Source organism: Parasteatoda tepidariorum, chromosome 6 (assembly GCF_043381705.1).
Source record: "Parasteatoda tepidariorum isolate YZ-2023 chromosome 6, CAS_Ptep_4.0, whole genome shotgun sequence".
Lineage (NCBI taxonomy): Eukaryota > Metazoa > Arthropoda > Arachnida > Araneae > Theridiidae > Parasteatoda > Parasteatoda tepidariorum.
The window spans coordinates 25,359,892-25,381,519 of NC_092209.1; the positions used below are offsets into that span (position 1 = coordinate 25,359,892).

A 21,628-nucleotide genomic window follows, 5' to 3' on the forward strand; every position below is an offset into this window, starting at 1 on the left:
TCCTAGCCAATTGGTCTGCTCTTTCATTGGCCAAAATACCGCTATGGCCACGAACGTAAGATCTCTATGTTAAGGGCAGTTTTTTTTTTTTTTAACTTTTTCCACAGAGGACTTTGAAAACTGCTGGGAAATTACAATCTTCGTCTCTTTTTAAAACTTATATATATTTTTTAAAATTATACTGATTAAAAATTTTTTGTTGTTGCATGTATGCAAAAACTTGACATTGCCTAATTTGGGTGTTAGGATTTCAAATCTGAAATTAGTTTTGCTTCCAAAGCTACACATTTTGTTTCTTAAAATGACATTTTTAGTCTATTTTTGTTGTAATGTACAAGTTAAAAGCGTTATGTATAACAGGGGGTCAAGGAGAGTTAAAGCACTTCATCAGCATTAAAACAGTATAGAAAACCTTCCCAGAAATGTCGTTGTACATGGCTAGGGGCGCCTCCCTATTATGACCTATTCAGAAGTACGCAAAGAAGCAGGAAAGCGCCGCCTAGCGGCGTGCAGTATTTTTGGGCAAGTGTTTTTCTATGCAATTTTAATGCTGATGATGTACCCTAATTCCCTTCTCACAACATTTATGCGACCACCTATTGTACATAATGTTTTAAATCTTGTTCATTTTGACAAAAAATGGAGAATTGAGAAACTGATTGCAGATTTGAAATCAGCGATACAAAGTATCAAGATTAGTTAAAAAAGAATCACGTGCGGCAGAAAACTAAAAAAAATATTTGTTACCCATTATTATTTATTTCAAGTAGAAAATATTGAAATATGAATTTGGTTACAACTGGAAAAAATCACAAATGGTATGGTGCAGTGCGCTGAAGTAAATAGTGAATAGTCCGAATAACTTTTGCTCATTGATTGGATTTTCACGTATTACGATTCATAAATTTTAATGGTTTGAGTTCCTAACTATAAATATGCTAATTTACTGAAGTTGACGATAACCAGTCTACAAGTTAAAAAATCAGCCCCCAAAATGTAAATTATTTTAAAATTAAACATGCTTTATCTTTCGTTAAATTGATATTTTTGATCTTCAAACTGTGGATAGTAGTCGCTGTCTGAAAATATGGTCCTCTTAGTTAAGGCAGGAGAGCAGCCTAAAGTTTGAACCCATTTCTCTTGGTCCATTAGCGCATATTTCGCCATATCTCAAAAACTTGTGAAGTGATTTGGGAATTTTTTGCTCATTTTAATTTTCATCAATCCAAAGATAATTCTATGTAAAAAATGATCTTTTACAATTATTGAATATTTATTTAATTTAATAGTCAAAAAAATTTAAATAGTAATTCATGCAAATTTTGACATAATTTTAAAGAACATGATTTTAAATGACAAAATAGAACATTTGAGAACATTCCAGATACATAAAATTTTTAAGTGTGATTTTGAAAAACTCAATTTCTCAAGAACGATTTGGCTGATTCCGTTCAAATTTTGTATTTCGCTCTTTAAAATTACGTGCTTTAAAATGTTTAAAAAAAAAATATGCCTGACAATTGAAATTTTTCTAGACTATATAAAAAAATCAATACATAATTATTAAGAGATATTGTTAACACGGAATTAATTATCTTGGGCTAAACAAATTTTATAATTGTTATGCAAATCTATTTTCGATTCGCTGAAAGTATCTTCTAAATGTAGCAAAATATTCAAAAAGTGAATTAACATTAAGGGGACCAAACTTTTGACTGCTCTCTTGCTTTTATTATTAGGACTATATTTAGATTGCAGCTGCCATTTTGAGAGCCACGAATCCAAATCCATCGAGGAAAAGGTACGTTTATTCAGAATACAATAAAATTTGATCCAAAAGTGATTATTAATTAGCACATTAAGATCAAAATTTTTTCTGGATGTTCACTTTTTATTTTGAGGTCTGTACAATTGGGTGTATTTAAAGATTAAAATATCGCTTGCACTGATTAATTAGCACATTTAAGGTTAGACTCTCGGACCGTTAAGTCTCAGTACGAAGTACGTGAAAATCATATTAAATCAAAATTTATTCAGGATGTTCACTTTTTCTTTTGCGTGCTGTACAATTGTGTATATTTTAAGTTTCTGAATTCAAATATGTAATTTATTTTGAGACTATTTAAAGAGTTATCCCCAAAAAGCCTGTATCATCAACTAAAATAATTAGTACTCACAAATATAAAGTTCTATCGTCCCGCAGTGGACTGATCGTTAAGACACGGTTCCCAGCAGATCACCGAAGTCAAGCATCACTGGCTGCGGTCAGTGTGCGGGTAGGTGACCACTTGAAATAGCCTGCATAGGGACCGAAGGTGCGCGGTATGGGTCATCGTTAAACTGTTCTACCGTAAAGTGCTCGACTTCGCGTGCATGTCGTCGGGCTACCGAAGCAGGGGTGTCATCCCCTCTGCAGAGGATCAAATTTGTGATGGCATGTCTTCGGATCATCCTCAGGAATTTTTCCCAGACCTTCGCCAATAGCCCATTGTACAGCTCTAGTGCGACGTAAATGAACTACAACAACAACAATATAAAGTTCTATCAGCATTAAAAAAAAAGACAAAAATTATGACGTATTCTTTAGTTTCTAGTTATTATTTTCAGGTCAAGCAATTTTTGTTTATAAGTAGCCTTGTTCCACGCCAGTGGCATATAATTTGAATGTATTTGTTAGGTGTGGATGCTACTACCTGAGGTTTCGTTCTGTTAAGTGCCTAATATTCAAATACTTAAAATTACCTTTTGAGTCCAGTTAACCCACTGGTGGTGTTGTCTATGTTCTACCCAATGACTACCCTAACATAATCATTCTTAAGAATTTATTTACTAAATCGATTTCATTAAAGTAATATAAAGAGTATCCCATATAATAAGTGATAATTTTCTTCAAATTGTCTTTAAACCACCCTTATAAAACAGCACAGACCCATGTTATAAAATTTAAAAATACAACTCCACATTACCTCTGGTGCTGAAAGCAACAACGTCAATATGTAGGTGCAAATGGATCGTGAAAAGTTCGATTGGAATAAATTTGCTAGTATAATTCAGGAAATGATTCCAGTTGAATCCCCTCCGCAGAGGATCAAAATTGTGATGGCATGTCTTCGGATCATCCTCCGGGATGTTTCCCAGACCGTCGCCAATAGCCCATTGTGCAGCTCTAGTGCGACGTAAATTAACAACAATAACAATTCCAGTTGAAATAAGAGGACTCCAGCTGGATGAAAAGTGGTTGATCGAGGATGAATTTCTGTTGGCTATAAAGTATTTTTTTTAAGGTTCAGAAATCTATTGAATCTTGTATTGCCATGTAACACAAAGATGCAGTTGCGATTTCAGAACTCTAGTTAGTTTGAAAGGGGTCGGAATTTGTAATTGATACTGATGTCTATTTGCCGGTAAAAATGACTATAAATCCTGCTTGTAGCGATCTGGAGAAACTCGCATTGTCATGCATTTATGAGCACAAGTTGAGATAAGAGTATGCTCTAGCTCGTTTGGTAATGATTGGAATTTTGAATCCTAACATACACGAATGAATCAGTGAACTTCCGTCCTCACAAGTCCCTCAGTGGATTGATCGTAAAGACACGGTTACCAGTAGAACACCGAAGTCAAGCATCACTGGCTGCGATCAGTAAGCGGGTGGGTGACCGCTTTGATCAGACTGCGTAGGGACCGAGGGTGTGCGGTATCGGTCCTCATTAAACTGTTCTACCTTGAAGTGCTAGTCTTCGCGCGCAGGCATTACCTCCTACATCAGAAAGCCCCCACACGGTCTTTATAAGTAGTCCGCGCAGAGTATTTCAAAAGTGAGCCAGTTGTGCGCTCGAACCCTAAACCTTTTATAAAAGTAATTGAGAGAAATTTATCATATATATTTGAGAATTGAATCTGTAGTGGTTGACAAGTGAATGAGGCAAAACAATAACACTCATAAATAAAATAAATTTTTAGTCATATATTTGCTACCACTTTCTTATTTTAACTAGATTTTGTATTAAATGACTCGTTCGGAAAGTGGATATCCTTCACAGTGGTCTGAATTAAATGACTCGTTCGGAAAGTGGATATCCTTCACAGTGGTCTGATCAGACTACTTATAAAAAATCATGTGGAGGCTTTCAGATATAGGAGGCGTCGGCACAGGTCGTTGGGCTCATAGAGTTATGAATAAGAAGGAGTGGGCATTCCTCCCCTTCCCTATTGGCGCGAGTGAAGTAACTGTCAAGGTTTCAAGAGGAAGAGTTAGGTTATTTTTGATATTTTCTCTTGTGATTGGAAAATTTCGAAAACGAGATTGAAATAGTTTTGTTGTTAATACATAACACCTTTTTTCATTCAATTTTTCAACATTAGTTTCTTTTCTTCTTCCCAAAAAATAACGTTTTAAGATAGCTCTATTTTACAACTGAATTAAAAAAAAAAGAACTTTACAGCAGTTTTCGGGAACTTAGGTTCCTTTATATTTTATCTAGGCATTAAAAGTAATATATTATTGTTATTTAAGGGGGCAGCTTTCCAATTAAAAATTTATTCAAAGAATATCACATTAAAACCACACTATTTTGAATATAAACAAAATAATATGAAACGCACTTTTCTTTAAAGTTAGAATATTTAAAGGGGAAAATGTTGGTTTGTGCTAAAAGAATAGCAATAATCAACATTAAGCCATTTGAGTAAACACTTGGGTAATAAAACTAGTTCATAACATACTTTTTATTACTAAGCAGAGAAGTCTAATTTCTTTTTTTTTTGCAAAGCACTTGATCATATGAAGTGTACAAAACTGTAATTTACAAATAGCAACGTAAAATAACTGCGTATTTATTTTTAAAGGTAAATACCCAGAGTATTTAATATATAGGAATATTTATTTTCCACTTGAGGTTTAAATTCCACTCATGAAATGCTCTATCTCATTCACAAAATACATGAAGTGGAGAGCAAATAAATACTCTATAATAAATGCCCAGGCATTATTATCTATAATGATTGCTCTATAATAAATTGAAGCTTTGAAACAGCAATTGAGACGTTAGTAGAGGAAGGTGGAGGCTCAGATGAAACAAATTTTAAGACTTTTAAGGAACTTTAAAAGACAAAATGAATACTAAAACCTTTTTAAGGCACATAGAAATCCTGGAAAGTACTAGATTTAAATGTCAACACTTAGAAAATACAATGAGTAAATATATAATTACTTGCTGCTTTTTAGCAGGGTTTGAAAAAACCCAACCCGCCTGGGTTTTATTAAAAACACCCGGGGAAAATAGGGTTTTTTCATTTAGTGCTCATAAGCTTTAAGTTTTACTATGTAAATATTTTTATTTATTAAAAAGTGTCGCACAAGCTTAAAAGTAGAAATAAATCCAAGAAGTTATTTCAATTTTGTTATATATATTTTATGTTAAGTTTAAATACCGCATTATCAGTAATATATGTTTGAATCTTCTTTAGTGTTAAGTACATAATGTTTCACAATTTTTAACTCAAGCATTGTAAAATATAAATGCAGTAATATAAAAGGAACAAGTTTATTAATCTTTTGGTTTTTACATACATTCATTTACTATATTTATTAAACATACACACACACACACACATATATATATATATATATATATATATANGTCCCATTTGTTTTCAAATAATTAACCCTAGAAAAGGATTTCATTTTTAGATAAATAATTTTAAAAAGTTCTCCTATAAAAAGTTTTAGCTTTTTTTTTTCTTAAGCTAGAAAATAAAACTGTTTAAATTTGTTAATGTATCACTTGGTAAAAAAAGAAAAAAATTGTTTCTTTTCAATTTTTTTAAATATATGAATTAATAATTATAACCTGTTTATTAATATATAAAGCATGCAACTATATTTGAAAAATTGATCTTTTCAGACTGCATTATTTCTTTCTATTTGATTTAATATCATTTTCAACAGTAGACTAATTGCTAAAATAAAATCTATTACTCAGTTTGAAGAATGTTTAAACACGTACAGCTCTAATTCAACGAAGTTCGATTTTGTTTTGGTTGTACCAATATGGCGCAGTGGTTGCGGATAAGGCTTCACGAGTTTACGGACATGCCGTCTCCTTCTATTTATTACTCTATGGTTGGGCTAGCTACCAAAGCAGGGGAGCCATCCCCTCTGCAGAGAATTATAATTGCGATGGTATGTCTTCGGATCAATCCCAGGTATGTTTCCCAGACTGTCGCCAATAGCCCATTATGCAGCTCTAGTGCGACGTAAATAAAGTACCTACCTACCTATCCGTCCTCACAAACACAATATTTAAAAAAATGTCGAAAATAAAACTGATTTATGATTTTATTGGATAAATATTTTCTTTTGTTGAATACAATTTCGGTTTGTAAAAATGATCAGCATGATTTCAGATCCAAATATTGACATTTAAATTATTAATATAATTATGTTGATATGAGAAATGTATTTTGACCTTGATAACGCATCAAAATAAACAAATATGGTGATAAATATTTGGGTGAAAATAAAGAACATAACAAAGAGTTCAGTCTGGAAACACGAAGTCTCTACTTATATAGAATTACTTATACTTCTATAGTTGCCGACATCTTGTGATATTTTAATAAAATTAGCTAAGTGGTTTAAGTATTGAGTAATCTGCTTAAAGTAATGCTAAATTTTAAAAGTGCCTTAAAATCGATAAACATTTCTATTTTAGAATATACACTGGGTAAATCCGACTGTCAAATTATTCTGAATTTGAAGTGTTTATGAAGAATTTTAATCTAAATAATGGATCTAGTGTTGATCATGGCAAGTTTATGAATCGTTGTAAAATGGTCTGGCTTTTTAAAAGGGCGAGATTATATTAGAATTCTTAATTTTTTTTCTTATTCCGAAAGTAAGATACAACTCAAAATACATGTTTAGGAAATGGACATAACTTGAATGACTTGATTTAAAATATGGGTGCTGCATGAAGATGCGTTGATCATAACGTTTGAATCTGATGTAATAAAGTATAATAAGTACAATTGTAATAAAGATTCCAAATAATTAAGAAAAACGGGAGAAACATTAAAATGCATGTTTAAGGAAATGGACGTAACGTTTGATTCCGACAGAATTTAATAATAAATCCAAATAAATTCGTAATGCATAAATCACTTCTTACAATACTTTTAATTTAAGTCTTTGTTCAAATGAGTTAACAATTGTTTTTTAGATCTTTTCCCGTGGACAAGATTCTTCTCTACTTTTCTAAAAAATGGCCATTTTTAGTGTCTGGTGGCATTTTGGGTAAAAGTAGGCCAAGTAAGCAATTTTTACGTATACGAACCTGTTGAATTCCAATGTCTCTCAAAAATTGACGTGAAGTTTAGAATTCAAAATGAGATGGCTAATATTCCGGACACATTCCCTCAATATTACAATATTTTGTCATCCTATGCCTATTTTTTTTCTTCAAAAGGAATTTCTAGGGTTATTGTAAAACTCAATGGTACTTTTATTTTGTAAAATACTCTATAACACACAGATAAGTTTGCAAAGGCAAAAAACATTTCTATTTTTTTTCCCTTCCTAAAAAAAAAAACTAAAACATGTTGGTTAATTTGCTTATTCTGCTGAAGCAATATAAAAAGATATTGCGAGCTTTTTACCAGTTGACTTTATGATCTGAGCAAAGGTAAGTGCATTAATTTTGAAAATGCAGAGAGGAGGCTAACCGAACTACCATGACCTCAAATTACTCCCTGACAAACTCGATGAAAAAAAGCAACTGAAAATTGAGTTAAATCCAAAACAAATTAGCTAACGTGCATAATTTGCCAGGATGATGAGAAAATGGAATCCCTGGGTCTTGTATAGTCTAAATCTACTGGATTAACTAAACAAATCTAACATTTCTCGATCATAAAATCAATTTGAGAGCTGAAAAACTTTAGTTTTAAGAGTTTGAAGTTAAAAGTGAGTTGGTAAATAACACAACAGCAAAAAATTAATTTAATTTAAATTCGTCTTTGCGCAGCGCGCGGAGCAAAGTGTGATATATAGTTATTTAGAGTTATAGTTTTATTTACGTCGCACACTATACTTGCATAATTTAACCTATTGGCGACCGTCACAATTTTGATCCTCTGCAGAAGAGATGGCACCCCCGCTTCAGTAGCCAGACGACCTGCGCGCGAACTTTAAGGTAGAACAATGTAACAAGGCCCGATACAGCGCACCCTCGGTCCCTACGTAGGTTGATCAAAGTGGTCACCCACCCGCTTACTGACCGCAGCAAGTGATGCTTGACTTCGGTGTTCTACTGGGAACCATGTCTTAAAGATCAGTCCACTGCGGAACGGTGCCAAGTGTGCATCTAGGGGTGTATGCATACACGCAAACTTCTTTTTATTTAAATGAAAGATATATTTTTTAAAATTTCAAATGGTAGAGAGTTTCTTGTTTTGTCATTTAAATTGGGAATCAATAAGTTTGATTTACAGTGAATATGATCACCACTATATGCAAGGTCAGTGAAATCACAAGCATGAAAGTTTCATTTTACATAATGTAAACAGCTAGGACTGCGTAATTTTAATTACTATTCTGACGTTCTATATATTGAGATATTAAATAAATAATGGATGCAAATATTTTTTTCTCTCTTTAATAATGCATAATAAATTGGAATCAATCATGCTTATAACTACAGATTAACTTGTAAATAACTGTAGATATTAAATGTTAGAGTGTCGTCAATTTACTTTGTATTTATGCATCCAAAATCGCATACTGTTGGAAGACTAAGCACTTTCCCTTACATACAAACAATTCCAACAAACAAATGAGATCTGGTAATTGTACAGTTAAATTCTTAAGTGCATGCAAAATTAAACAAATTAAGTATACCTTAACAATTATTCCACAACGACTTTAAATATTGTGGGGAGCTAGAGTTTTCGATTTGCGATTTTCCAATCCAGAGACTTTTAACGACCCGCTTTTCGGCATTTTCTTAATTCGGCATTCTCTTTCTTCGGTATTTAGGTAGGTAAGTATTTTATTTACGTCACACTAGAGCTGCACAATGGGCTATTGGCGACTGTCTGGCAATCATCCCTGAGGATGATCCAAAGACATGCCATCGCAATTTTGATCCTCTACAGAGAGATCTTTTGATCCTCTTAAATGAAAAAAAAAAATTTTCTTCCCTTAAATGAAGAAAAAAAAATAAATAAATAAAAACCTTGATTCTTGACTTTTTTTCTTAGTTTAGGTAACAAATTTTATAAGAAATAACAGCTTATAATTGGAACCAACTACAGCCAAAAGTAAAATCTCAAAAAAAAAANAAAAAAAAAAAAAAAAAAAGTTAGTTGTTGAGAACCGTTTTTTTTATCAGCAGGTTCACTTGAAAGCGGTTAGTTAATAAATATGATCTTTATTTTTTGATATTGACAATAAAAAAACACACTTGCTATTCTTATAATAAAAATCTTTATTGAAACATCACTAGCGAAAATTCCAATATGATCATAATCAGATAAATACGGAATACTGAAATAGCACGAATGAACACAAATATCGTAATACTATCGATACCTATAACCCAAAGAGCGATACTTTTGTCTCCGATTTAACCACTCTGACTGGAATCTATCGCTTATAAATCAATCATCGTCATCATCATATTCCGATTTCAATAATCCTAAATTTCTAGCCACAGTTTTGCACTTAATGACTACTTCTTCTTGCACTAGGTTGAAAGACATGGCTATGATGGCCAGCCCCATAATGAGGTAAAGACAGCAAATTATAAGTTTGGCTTGGCCACTCTCGGCGTCGAAAATGTCTGACCCTGGAACCAAATCGCCGAATCCGATGGTACTTAAGGTTATGAAGCAGAAGTAAGCCCCATTTAAAAATGTCCACTTCTCCCAAAGAGAGAATAGCACGGCACCACCACATATGTAGCCAGTAACCAAAAGTAAGACTGGCAGCATGGGGACTCTCTGCTCAGATGCACCTATGGAATCATGGTAAACTCGTTCGACGACGACTGGAGAAGGTTCAGCGACGACCACTGTGTTGTTTGACATGGATGATTTCGCAGGAGAGGATGACATGTGCGAGATGTTGTCTCCCACAGGTGTTTTTTCTTCTCCGTTGCAAAGTTCCAGAGTGGCTATCTCCACAACCTTTGGCACTGGTCCTAAAAAACGTTATTTAATACTGTTAACATTACATGCAATTAATAATAATAAAACAAATTTATAAGTAAAATTTCTACATGGATGTTTGGAAACTCACTGCTTTACTATTCCAATTTAATCTTCTGAGAATAGAAATTATTATAGGTGTGATTCTGCTCAGGAAACTAGTGATTTTTTCTCATTAGTTTTTTGAAATTAGTTACAAAAGTTCGAAATAGATGGCGCTGCGACATCGTTTTCAAAATGTCAACAGCTTGCAGCAACAACATTGTGCATACTGTGATCAATATAAACAGATGCTCCTGCAAATATTTCGGTTCTAAAAGCTGAAAACATTGTGGATAGTTAAGCCAGCAAAGCCAATTGTTGAAGAATTTTAATTAAATCTGAAACTAGGTGACAATAAAACTTGTTTCCTAGCAGAGTACAGAAAACCATAAATTTTGTCTCCCTTTTTTGCTTTAGGTGATTTTTAAAATTGTCAGTCATTTTTGAGACACCCGTTATATTGTATATATATTTAGTCGTTAAAATCACAATAGAACAACACTAACAACATCAGACAGTATGTAGAATGATACATTGTAGGATAAGGATTGAACATAATATCTAGATATATACAGAGACTTATCAAAACAATAGAAACACTTTTATACTAACTCTAAACAATTTTACTTTTTGCAACAAATATTTTAAAAGAGTTTACCTGACAAAACTTGAAAGCAAATCTGGTATAATTTGAAAGATTGGATGAAATGATGGTCTTTTCATCCAAACAAAATTTGCATTGACCAAAATGATCGTTAAAAGTTTTTTTTCTTTTTAAATATTTACTGTAACTTCAAAAGCATTCTTATATAAATATCGCAATTCTATTACATGATTTCAAAGTAGCTGGTATTTTAAAGCTAGAAGAAATTATTAACTTAATCATTTTGGTCGATCCGAATTTTACATGAAGGAAAATGATTCTATTTCTAAAAGCTTCAAGCATAATCTTTCAAATTGTGCTAGCAGTTGTTTTTTTACCTTTCGAAACATTTGCTGCTGACAAAAAAATTGTTTAAATAGAGATAGTTTGGAGCAATTTCATTATATTAATCGACATGATACAGAAGAATATCCATTTAAAATAAATTTTGCATGATTTTGCACAAAATAAATTTAAATTTATCATGAGAATCGGAGCCTTTATAAGGTGCTCGAGGCATGATAATTTAAATTTAATATAGTTACTTTCTCGTGTACTTATACCTTCGAGGGATTGTAAAAAACTTATTTCCTCAGCATCCCAAAAATGTACAGAAATGGTGCTGCTGCAATAAGCACCAAATTTACTTATAAGATACTTTGTATCTATTTCAGATATTTTGTACCCATTAAAACTGCACCAATTACCATGATGCCAGTAGTGCCATTGGTGACAATTACAGTATGGTGATTTTTAATAATTTCCTATAAGTAATAAGCGCATTTAATCCTTCAATTTCGCCGTTTAGTTCGTAGCTTATTATTTTTTCAAATTTCAATTAGTACCTATTGGTTTGATCCTCTCCGGCCGAAGACTCCCCGTGTAGTAAATGATGACTGATGCACGTTACATCTGTTGAGTCTCAAAGTCTTCCATGTTCCCATAACAAATCATAACTCTGGGGGTACTGATCCAGGAATTTCCTTGTCTTCTGGATTGGTTCAAAATTACAAGGCTACGGAGTTGAACATTAGTAGTCGTGAACCCAAAAATTGGGTCGGCTGTTCAACAACGGTTATGAAATAAAATTAAATTAGTACCTATTGAGCCGTGATGGCTCAGGAGATAGAGCGTTCGCTTCCAATGAGGTGACCAGGTTAGAATCCTAGCAATGGCTGGTCGATACGAATTCCGCACCCGACTCACACTGGCCATGGTGCTGACATAAAATATTCTGCGTGGTAGACGGATCATGGGTTAGAGTCACTTTGCCGTCAGGCAAACTGTGAGAGGTTTTCATGATTTTCCTCACCATTTAACGCAAATGCGGGTTTGTTCCGTCAAAAAGTCCCTCATAAAGCTAAATTTCGCCCACTATTTGATCCAAGAGTTCTCTTGTCTTCTGGATTGGGTTTAAGATACTGAGTTATACACTAGTAGTCGTAAATCCAAAAATTAGATCTGCTGTTCAACGACGGTTATAAAATTGAAATTAGTACCAATAACCAAAATTAATTAAGCATCATTGACGTCTATAATAGTTTGCTGATTTTTTTTCTTCACTCTCTTAAAAGAATAAGTACCATTTCTTCATTAACTTTGCTTTTCAGAACAAAGCTATTTTTAAAAATTTTAATTACCGTATTTTTTAAAATGTTTAGTTTTATAATAACACGTTTTAAAAACATGATCATAAACAAAATAAACATATGGTTTCAGATAACCTTAGAAATATTACTATGGTGACGTTGAAGCGACATTATGTGAAACACATATTCTGCATTTCTAAATTGTTTTTATTATTATTTATGGACTGTTTGTTTATACTACTTCAACTTTAATTCTCACATTTTAGAATTATATTTTAATGTTGTTCTTTTACTTTATCTTTGCGTATTGCATCTTAAATATTTGATGCCGCATTTAACCTAAACGAGTTTTGTATAAATTGTAAATAAATGTAAATAGTAATTATTTAATGTGTTTATTCTTCAAACCATTCATTTCGCTTTAACGTAATATCCACATATGGTATCACGATCACGCTGATTATTCAGATAACCTGGCTAAACGAATGAAAAATAATAAATTAATGCAGAATTTGCAATTAATAACTTTTTTGATAAAAGCTATCAGCCAGGAGGCATCATTGTTACCTTTAAACTATTTGGCAAAACGGAATCGTCTCTAGATTAATTTAAAACAATGGCTTCCCCTAAATAGTGAGAAAATTATGTTTTTTAAATGTCTCTGTATTTAAAAATCTAATTAAAAATCGAAAATCGGTATTTGCAATTTGTTCACAATTGTACTCATTTAGCTTCATGTTGAATTTCGTTATTTTTAGTGCCTACGTTACACACGCAATTAGGTATACAGACACAAAAAAACTCTCTATTTTATTGTATGTATAGATTAAGCAGTGTAGTTCACCTTTCATTTGTTCCACTTGTTTTTGAGTTGATGAGGCATGATGAGTGCGGCGAGGTTTTCTAAATAAGAAGCATAAGTTAGAGTAGGTGAACTTGAAGGATCTCGCCAAAAGATTGCCAATGTTTGTTAAACACATCAACATCAGAGGAATGCCAAGCAAAGCGTAAAATATTGTCACGACTTTTCCAACATCTGTCTTCGGTGCAATGTTGCCATAACCTGCAATAGATTAGAAAATGTAATTCTTCGATAACCTTAAAATAGCAGTGTTTTTTTTTTAACATCATATCAGTAATCTATGGCATTATCGAAAAAAAATTCTTCGTTTATCATGATGGAAAAATTATTTCAATGATACACGGTATAAATGGTATAATATAAAGTATATGTCTTAATGACATAGTGCAATTGTGTGTTTGACGAATTGTTCTCTAATATTGTAGGCAATGTCACCAGATTTAAGTCATTTTATTTATTTTTATACTCAAGGTGTTTTATAATTTGGCCAAAAAACTATGAGGGGTATTAAAAGGCATTTAAATGATGAAGTCTTACCACTGAACTTGAGTTTCAAACTGCTTTGAGAAGGTGAAAATTGAAAGAAGAAAAAAATCCAAGCAGGATTTGACGTCTCGCTGGAAAATATCGACAAAAAGTACTAAAAGCTTGCTATTTACAAAACTATTTATTTGATTATTTATTACAAAAGTTGAGCTTTGTGGTGCCCATTGACGTCATTGCACTGTCCACAATGATGTAAAAACGATTCCCGGAAGTGCTCAAAGATACGAGGTGTGCTATTGATGTTTGTTGAAGCGACGACAAATCACGCATTTTGTCTACTCTAGATTCAAAGTCTGCATGCGTTTTTTGCTATTTTTACTCTCTCAACATGGTTTGCAATCCCATGTTTATGATAAATTTACATCTCTTTTATCATTTTCTGAATTTTAATCAAAATTTAGAGTGTCCTGTATTCATATTACAACCTCCATGCTAAAACAAAACTATTCAGCTATAGGAAAACTGTTGACAACCAAAATGCTTAAAAAAAAACATTTTATTTTTATTAATACTTCAGTCTACATTCGTGAATAAAGCTGAATATCATTTTACAAAAATAATATATTTATATGTTAGTCGGAATTTCTGTAACTGTAACAGGAAAAATCGAATGATATTTTATAAAACTAAAGCTTTTATGTATTTAACCAATGAATAAATAAAATTACTATTAATGGGTGATGGGGGTCAGAATAATTTTTAATCTAATCCAGTGAATAATAATAAAATATCAAAGCATATTGTTATAATTTTAAACATTTGGAAAAGGTTTCCAGACAAACACTTTAGAAGGGTTAATATCTCGATTCATGCGTTCCCAGGTTATTTTATGTTTTGAAATATAAATTAGTTTGGTTGCACAATATAATTTTTATAAGAAAAACGTATTTTTATATTTATGGCAAATATTGCCAGAAAATGATTTTGTTGCTAATTGTTAAGATTTTACAAGTAAGAAGTTCAAATTTTGAATATTTACGCATCTGAAAGTAATACCAACAGTCAATTGAGGAAGATCATCCCGTTTATTTTTTCACGATGAATAAAATGAAACAAAGTTGATGGGATTAATAATTTAGAAGTTTTAAGTGGTTTTATGCATAAAAAGTCTAGTTTTTGACTAATACCTATTTACGTATTTGACAATGTGTTATGCAGTTAACTAGACAAATACGGTGTTGTTTTTTCGGTAGTCCCTTTTGCGCTTTATCGAAAGAAATTAATATCAAGTTGATGGGACTAATATTTTAAAAGTTGCAAGGGAAGTATAAGAAGTACAATATTAAATGCATACATATTTACGCATAAGATATTGCTAAAGATACAAATGAAATTTTTATGTGCTTTAACTTGCTTACGGATCTAATTAAATCAAAAGCTAATCGATCGAGCTTATACAGTAGAGAAAAAAAAAATTGAAACTTTTAAGGTTTTTCATTTTCGGTGCTTTTTGTCGCTACTTAAGTTTCATTAAAAAAGATATTTGAAGGGAATTAAAACTCTATACTAAAGATACCAGAGGTGATTAAAAATGTAAGAAAAGGTAGAAACTTAATTATTATTATTTATTAACTGACTCTTCAGTTAGTCAATCGTAACAACCACTAGGACTGACCAATCAATACAGTGAATTAATTGAAATATTTTTTCCTTATAGCAGCAAGAGATAGTAAATGATTTACATGCGTTACTGATTTGATGAATCTTTTTGGGTAAAACAGTATATACATTTATATATATATATATTGATATTTTTCATATTTATAGCATTATTTGATCTGAAAAATATTCGTATGCTTGGTATTGGGCTCATAGCATGCCTCTTTCGCCCTATTAATATTAATAATCTTACATCATTTAAACGAAGTAAAAAGTGTTATTTTTATTTATATTCCTTTAATTCAAGTGCTATTTAATATATAATTATATATAGTGCTATTTAATATATAAATTAATATATAACAGTTCCGAACATTCAAGGAAAGTCACAAGAAACTATTTCGGCACAATTAAAATAGCTATTCAAAAAAACAAGTTCATTTTATAAATTAAACACAAATGTTCTTTTTCGGGTTCGTAAAGGGCACTGCTTCAAAGATTTTACACTTTTTCATTTGAGTTGGGAATGAGAAAAAGGACTANAAAGGACTTTTAAATATTCACAAACAGCAATACTCTATTTAATTGTACTAGTATGCATCATTCCGCAAAATATTTCCACTACAATAACTCTTTTGCCATCCAAATAACTTAAACTATAGTTACAGATATTTGATTGGTCCTAAGAACAGTGTTTGTGATTGGCTAGTACGCTTTTATTACAAAACACGTCTTTATTCAAAACGATTTATGTTCGTTTGTTCTACTAAAATAGGCATAACTTTTTTTGTAATACAGATATTTTAATTCTGTTTTTGTTATTAAATTGCACATTAAATTACCTTCAATTTGATATCTGAACTTTTGTATTTAAGTGAACATTTATATATTCTACAAGCACACAAAGTTGAAAAACATGAAACTTTTAAAAAGTGTCCACACTTTTGGCCACCACTGTATATATATATATTTTTTTCTCATATTTATAGTATTATTTGATCTGAAAAATATTCCTATGCATAGTATTGGGCTCATAGCATGCCTCTTTCGTCCTATTAATATTAATAATCTTACATCATTTAAACGAAGTAAAAAGTGTTAATTTTATTTATATTCCTTTAATTCAAGTGCTATTGGTTCCGAAAATTCAAGTAAAGTCACAAGAAACTATTTAGGCACAATTAAAATAGCTTTAAAAAAAAACAAGTTCATTTTATAAATTAAACACAAATGTTCTTTTTCGGGTTCGTAAAGGGCACTGCTTCAAAGATTTTACACTTTTTCATTTGAGTTGGGAATGAGAAAAAGGACTAAATGAGTTAACTTTCAAACACTAGTCCCGCAAATTGGACACTGTCTGTAAGAGCAGTGGCTGACTGCCAGTTACCTAATACGGCACGCCCCATGTACGGCTTGAGATTGTTTTTAAGTGGTAGCTAAATTTTTCAAAATATACATACTTTGAAGTATTCTTATTTGCCAGAAATATTTTTATTTCGTTCATCGTGGTGTAAAAACGTTAAATCTGATTTTACAAAAATAGTTGGAAGTTAGCTTAATGGAATTTTAAGCAGCCCTCTGAGAATTTTTCCAGGTTATGGAAATCCTGTATTTAGTAAATAACTTGGGTCTAGAGAGATTAAATGAACAAAAAAGTTTGTGAAAAGCTGTTTTTACTCAAAAATTTGACTTCCCGTATTTGCTTTATGAAAACACACATAATTAAAAAATGCAAATTATTTTCCCTATACTTTTTCCCATTTTTTTAAAAAAAAATTTGACATTAGATTGTTGCTCACAGATACAGGAAATCAACAACACAGTAGGTCCATTTGGAATTTTCTGCTTCATTACGTGGTATTTGCAGCTGTTATGTTCTGGAACTGCACCAAGTATTTGGCGAGAAAATTCACGAACGATTCACCTTGAAACGTCATGAGCGAATGCATTTGTATTAGTAGTTGGCTTGTTTTGTCATGAAATAAGTAATGGCTCTTTGATTGCAAGAACGTCCCTTTTTTTTTATCCTTTTCCTTGGCTCCACTTTCGTTTGTAGAGAATAAAGATTATCTTAGGTAATCCTTCCCCTCTTTACCCGTCATCTCATCTTTCAAAGAAGACACTTTTTTCCCCCTTTGATTAATTGATAACAAGGCGAAAATAAGTGTTAAATGGCGTACCTTATTGGCGAGATAATTCAAGACATTTGTAATTTCATTTAATGCGAATCTAAATTTTGAGATTCAATTAGTCATTGAAAAATAGTGAGAGTAAAAATAAAAGCTTTTAAAAGTGGCATTTAAAACATTTGGTGAAGGTCATTGTTAAAAAAATTGCGAAAAATAGTATTGAATATTATTTTTATATGCTTGTACTCAGAAGTGCCGAGCTGTTACACTTTTGGAGGGGGAAATTCTTGATTTACACACGTAAATTCATATCTTACAAAAATCATAATCTTTGTGTTGCAGAGGCACCGTCTTTTGGTATATAATATATATTACGATTACCTTGATATATAACTACGCATTATAATTTTATGTAAGCACATTTTATTAGTATGATAATCGTTACATAAGAACATAGGATAACACTGGAGAAAAACTAAATTTAAGTGACGAACTTGTTATACAATAAGATTTAATAAAAATGATAAAAAATGTATGTAACGATAACTTTATGTAGTCACAGCAAATGGGTACTTGCACTTGAAGAAGAAGATCTCGGATACCCACGCATGTGATCTACGTCAGCGTGATATGAAGTCAGCGCCAGGTAATAGTTTTATTTTATTTTATAACCGTCGTTGAACAGCCGACCCAATTTTATGGGTTTACGACTGCTATTGTTCAACTCCGTAGCCTTGCAATTTTGAACCCAATGCAGAAGACAAGCATACCTGCCAACTTTTACGCATTTGGCGTAAAATTTTATTTCTATATTTAAAGTGGTAGTAAAATTTATGCTTTCTATATATTCCTTGCATTTTTAAACTTAATTTATAATATTTTTAATTCACCACTATTTTTAAAATAATTAAGCATATATAAATATGTAATAGTGCTCTAGTAATCCGTATAAGTTTGTTCATAATACAGCAAATGTTTCTGCCTAAAATTGTAATTTGCATTTCATTTTACTACCACTGGGGAATATCATCGTTGAAAGGATTAAAAGTTGGCAGGTATGGACAAGGGATCTCCTGGATTGAGTATTGGCAGAAATTTGCCTTCGTGGAGAATTTTTTGGTGGAACGAATGTAATGCAAATGAGGGTTAGCATTTGCGTTACATGGAGGAGCACGAGAACCTCCCACTGTTAGCCTGACGGTAAAGGGACTTTAACCCATGATCTATCTATCACTGAGGATATTTCACGTCAGCACTGTGGTCGGGGCAAGCCGGATGCGGAATTCGTATCGACTGGGATTCAAACCCGGTTCGCTTCAGGGAAGGGGAACGCTCTATCCCCTGAGTCATCGCAGCTCTCAGCTAATAGTTATAAGCAAAATGGCGTGCTAATTTTGAGCTAAGTTTTTCCACATAAGTTAGAATGTTAATAAACGTGAAAATAATAAAATACGGCGCCGTACCGCACTTTGAATTTGTTGAAATATAATTATTTCTTGTCTACGTCTTTTACTCAGCTTAGATTTATTATTTGTTTCTGCATTTTATTATAAAAGTGATATATATTTTCGGTTTTGTGTTCCAGGCAACTTCGATGCATAATTAGTTTGCTTATCTTCTACATGTATTCGTACCTGTCTTTGTGAAATGTGCAAGTAAGAAATATATGGTTAAAGAAGTGAAATCTTCGTGAAAGAAAATAGAATATTTCGCTTAAGAGAATTGATACTTGACGGGCTTGGCTTTCTCGAAATAGAATGGAAAGAACAGTTGCTAACATAAACAAATGCAAGTGAGTAAGAAAGGAAAAAAAAAACTCGCAAAAAAGCACATAAAATTGCCTTAACTTTCGAACGAGTTGGAATTTCATAAATTAAAATTGCCTTTTCTGCACTCTTTTGTTGCATTCCTTCACTTTTTATGGAAAGGTGGTTAAAGCAGTTCACTTATAAGCAATTTGAGCTAAAATTTTTATTTTCTGACTTAATTTTATTCCTCTATGCAATCACAGTTCCGCAGCAAAAAATGTAGCTTTTTCTGCCTCTGAACTAAAGGTCTATTTGTTATTTTAGACAACATTAATTTTATAATATTCAAAAAACATTAATTCTTATATGTCTTTACAAATATGAATACTTAAGTTGCTATTACACAAGAGTGCAGAGCCATGGTGGCTCATGTGATAGAGAGTTGGTCTTCCAATGAGGTGAACTGGGTTCGAATCCCAGCAAAGGCAGGTAGATAAGAATTCCGCACTCAGCTCGCACCGCCCACAGTGTTGACGTAAAATATTTTCAGCGGTAGACGGATCAAAGGTTAGAGTCCTCTTGCCGTCAGGCTAACCCGGGGAGGTTTTCCCAGTTTAACACTCCATATAGCGCAAATACTGATTAGTTCCATCAAAAAGTCCTCCACGAAGGCGAACTTCTCCCAATATTTGATATAGGAGTTCCCTTTTTTTCTGTATTGGGTTCAAAATTAAAAGGCTACGAAGTTGAACATTAGTAGTAAACCCCAAAAAATTGGCGTAGCTGTATTATCTTTCCTTTAGAACGAAAAAGTAATTTTTTTTCAGCATTCGCAACGAAAATGCGAAAGATTTGTCAAAATTGGAATCGTCAGGAAAAGTGGACAAGACGAATAAGGTTTTAAAGGCTACCTTGAGAATAAATTTTCAATCAATCTTTTGTTTAAATGTCAAGGTGAGAATGTGTGAACAGAAAAAAAGTAGCAATATTCTGACATTTACTTATCTTCATCGTACAATTTATGTCGACACTTTTCATGTCCTTGCATTTATTTTCAGCCACAGATACCAGAAAAGACCTTTTAAAAATACAAGAGAGAACCCCTCACACTTAAAAATTTAGTGTCACACTCTTTCGCATAAAGCATGTCAAAACGAGACTCGTTATCGCCAACGGTTCACCACTATCGCCGGAATAGGCTGAGATATCGCCAACATCCCGAACAGAAGCTACAGAAGCCGAGGTAATAAATAACAACAACTCCTCTTCAAGACAAAACTGTTAAGGAGGAATTAAATTCACAGAGCTTAAAAATATTACCTGATAAAAAAAAATCTTTTTTTTTTATTCTTCGAGTATATAAACTGCGATCAGATGTTCTCGTGTTTGTTCGTTCAAACTCAATGTTTCTCAAACCCCTACAACTTTTACTAAAAATAATTCTTCCCACCAAAACAACTCAGTTTTACGTTCAATTTTTTTTCCTTTTTTATGTGAGCGACCTAGTTCAGCCTATGCTGACAGCAATTTTATACACTGATGGGATGGATATATTTTGATACACCGATTTTATACACTGATGGGATGGATATATTTTGATACAATGATTTTATACACTGATAGAATGGGTATATTTTGATACACCGATTTTAAACACTGATGGGATGGATATATTTTGATACACAGATTTTATACACTGATGGGATAAGTATATTTTGATACACCGATTTTATACACTGATGGGACAGGTATATTTTGATACACAGATTTTATACACTGATGGGATGGTTATATTTTAATAATACAATTTAATTCGCTAATACTGCAATTAAAAAGCATATTGAGCAGTATTATATTCGTTAATTCTTAAATGGGGATACACTAAAAATTTCAACATTTTATATACATTTGTTTTTTTAAAATAAGATGTGAAAGCATTACAGAAACTACTTGGTTTAAAATTGTCTTTTTACCCTATAGAAGGTTTTTACAATTTAATTTAAATTCATAATATAATTTTAAAACGAAACGAAAACAGTTGTTGCAAAATATGAACACAAAACATATTTACAAGCGAAATGAAGTTTTTCACAAAAATTAAAGAATATTGTTTTAATTCAGGGCGTCATCACTGTTTTTAGAAGGTTGTTCTCTTTCTGTTCTTGTAAAATCACATGGAACGGGAACGGTATTTAAATGGTTTTTATGATTATTACGAAATGGTTTTTTCCTTCAATATTAATGCTTTTACTGATCAGTCA

At 32.1% G+C, this 21,628-nt stretch overlaps 1 protein-coding gene across 1 annotated transcript in view; it reads right to left on the reverse strand.

The window, feature by feature from the left end:
* Positions 1-9,470: 9,470 nt before the first annotated feature.
* LOC107457031 (two pore potassium channel protein sup-9) overlaps positions 9,471-21,628 on the reverse strand; it is a 53,035-nt gene continuing 40,877 nt past the window's right edge. The window contains exons 2-3 of the mRNA XM_016075067.3: positions 13,328-13,546; positions 9,471-10,202 (exon numbers count right to left, since the gene is read on the reverse strand). Coding sequence (XP_015930553.1) covers positions 9,661-10,202; positions 13,328-13,546 — 761 coding nt within the window. The 3' untranslated portion in view covers positions 9,471-9,660. The remainder of the gene's footprint in view (positions 10,203-13,327; positions 13,547-21,628) is intronic.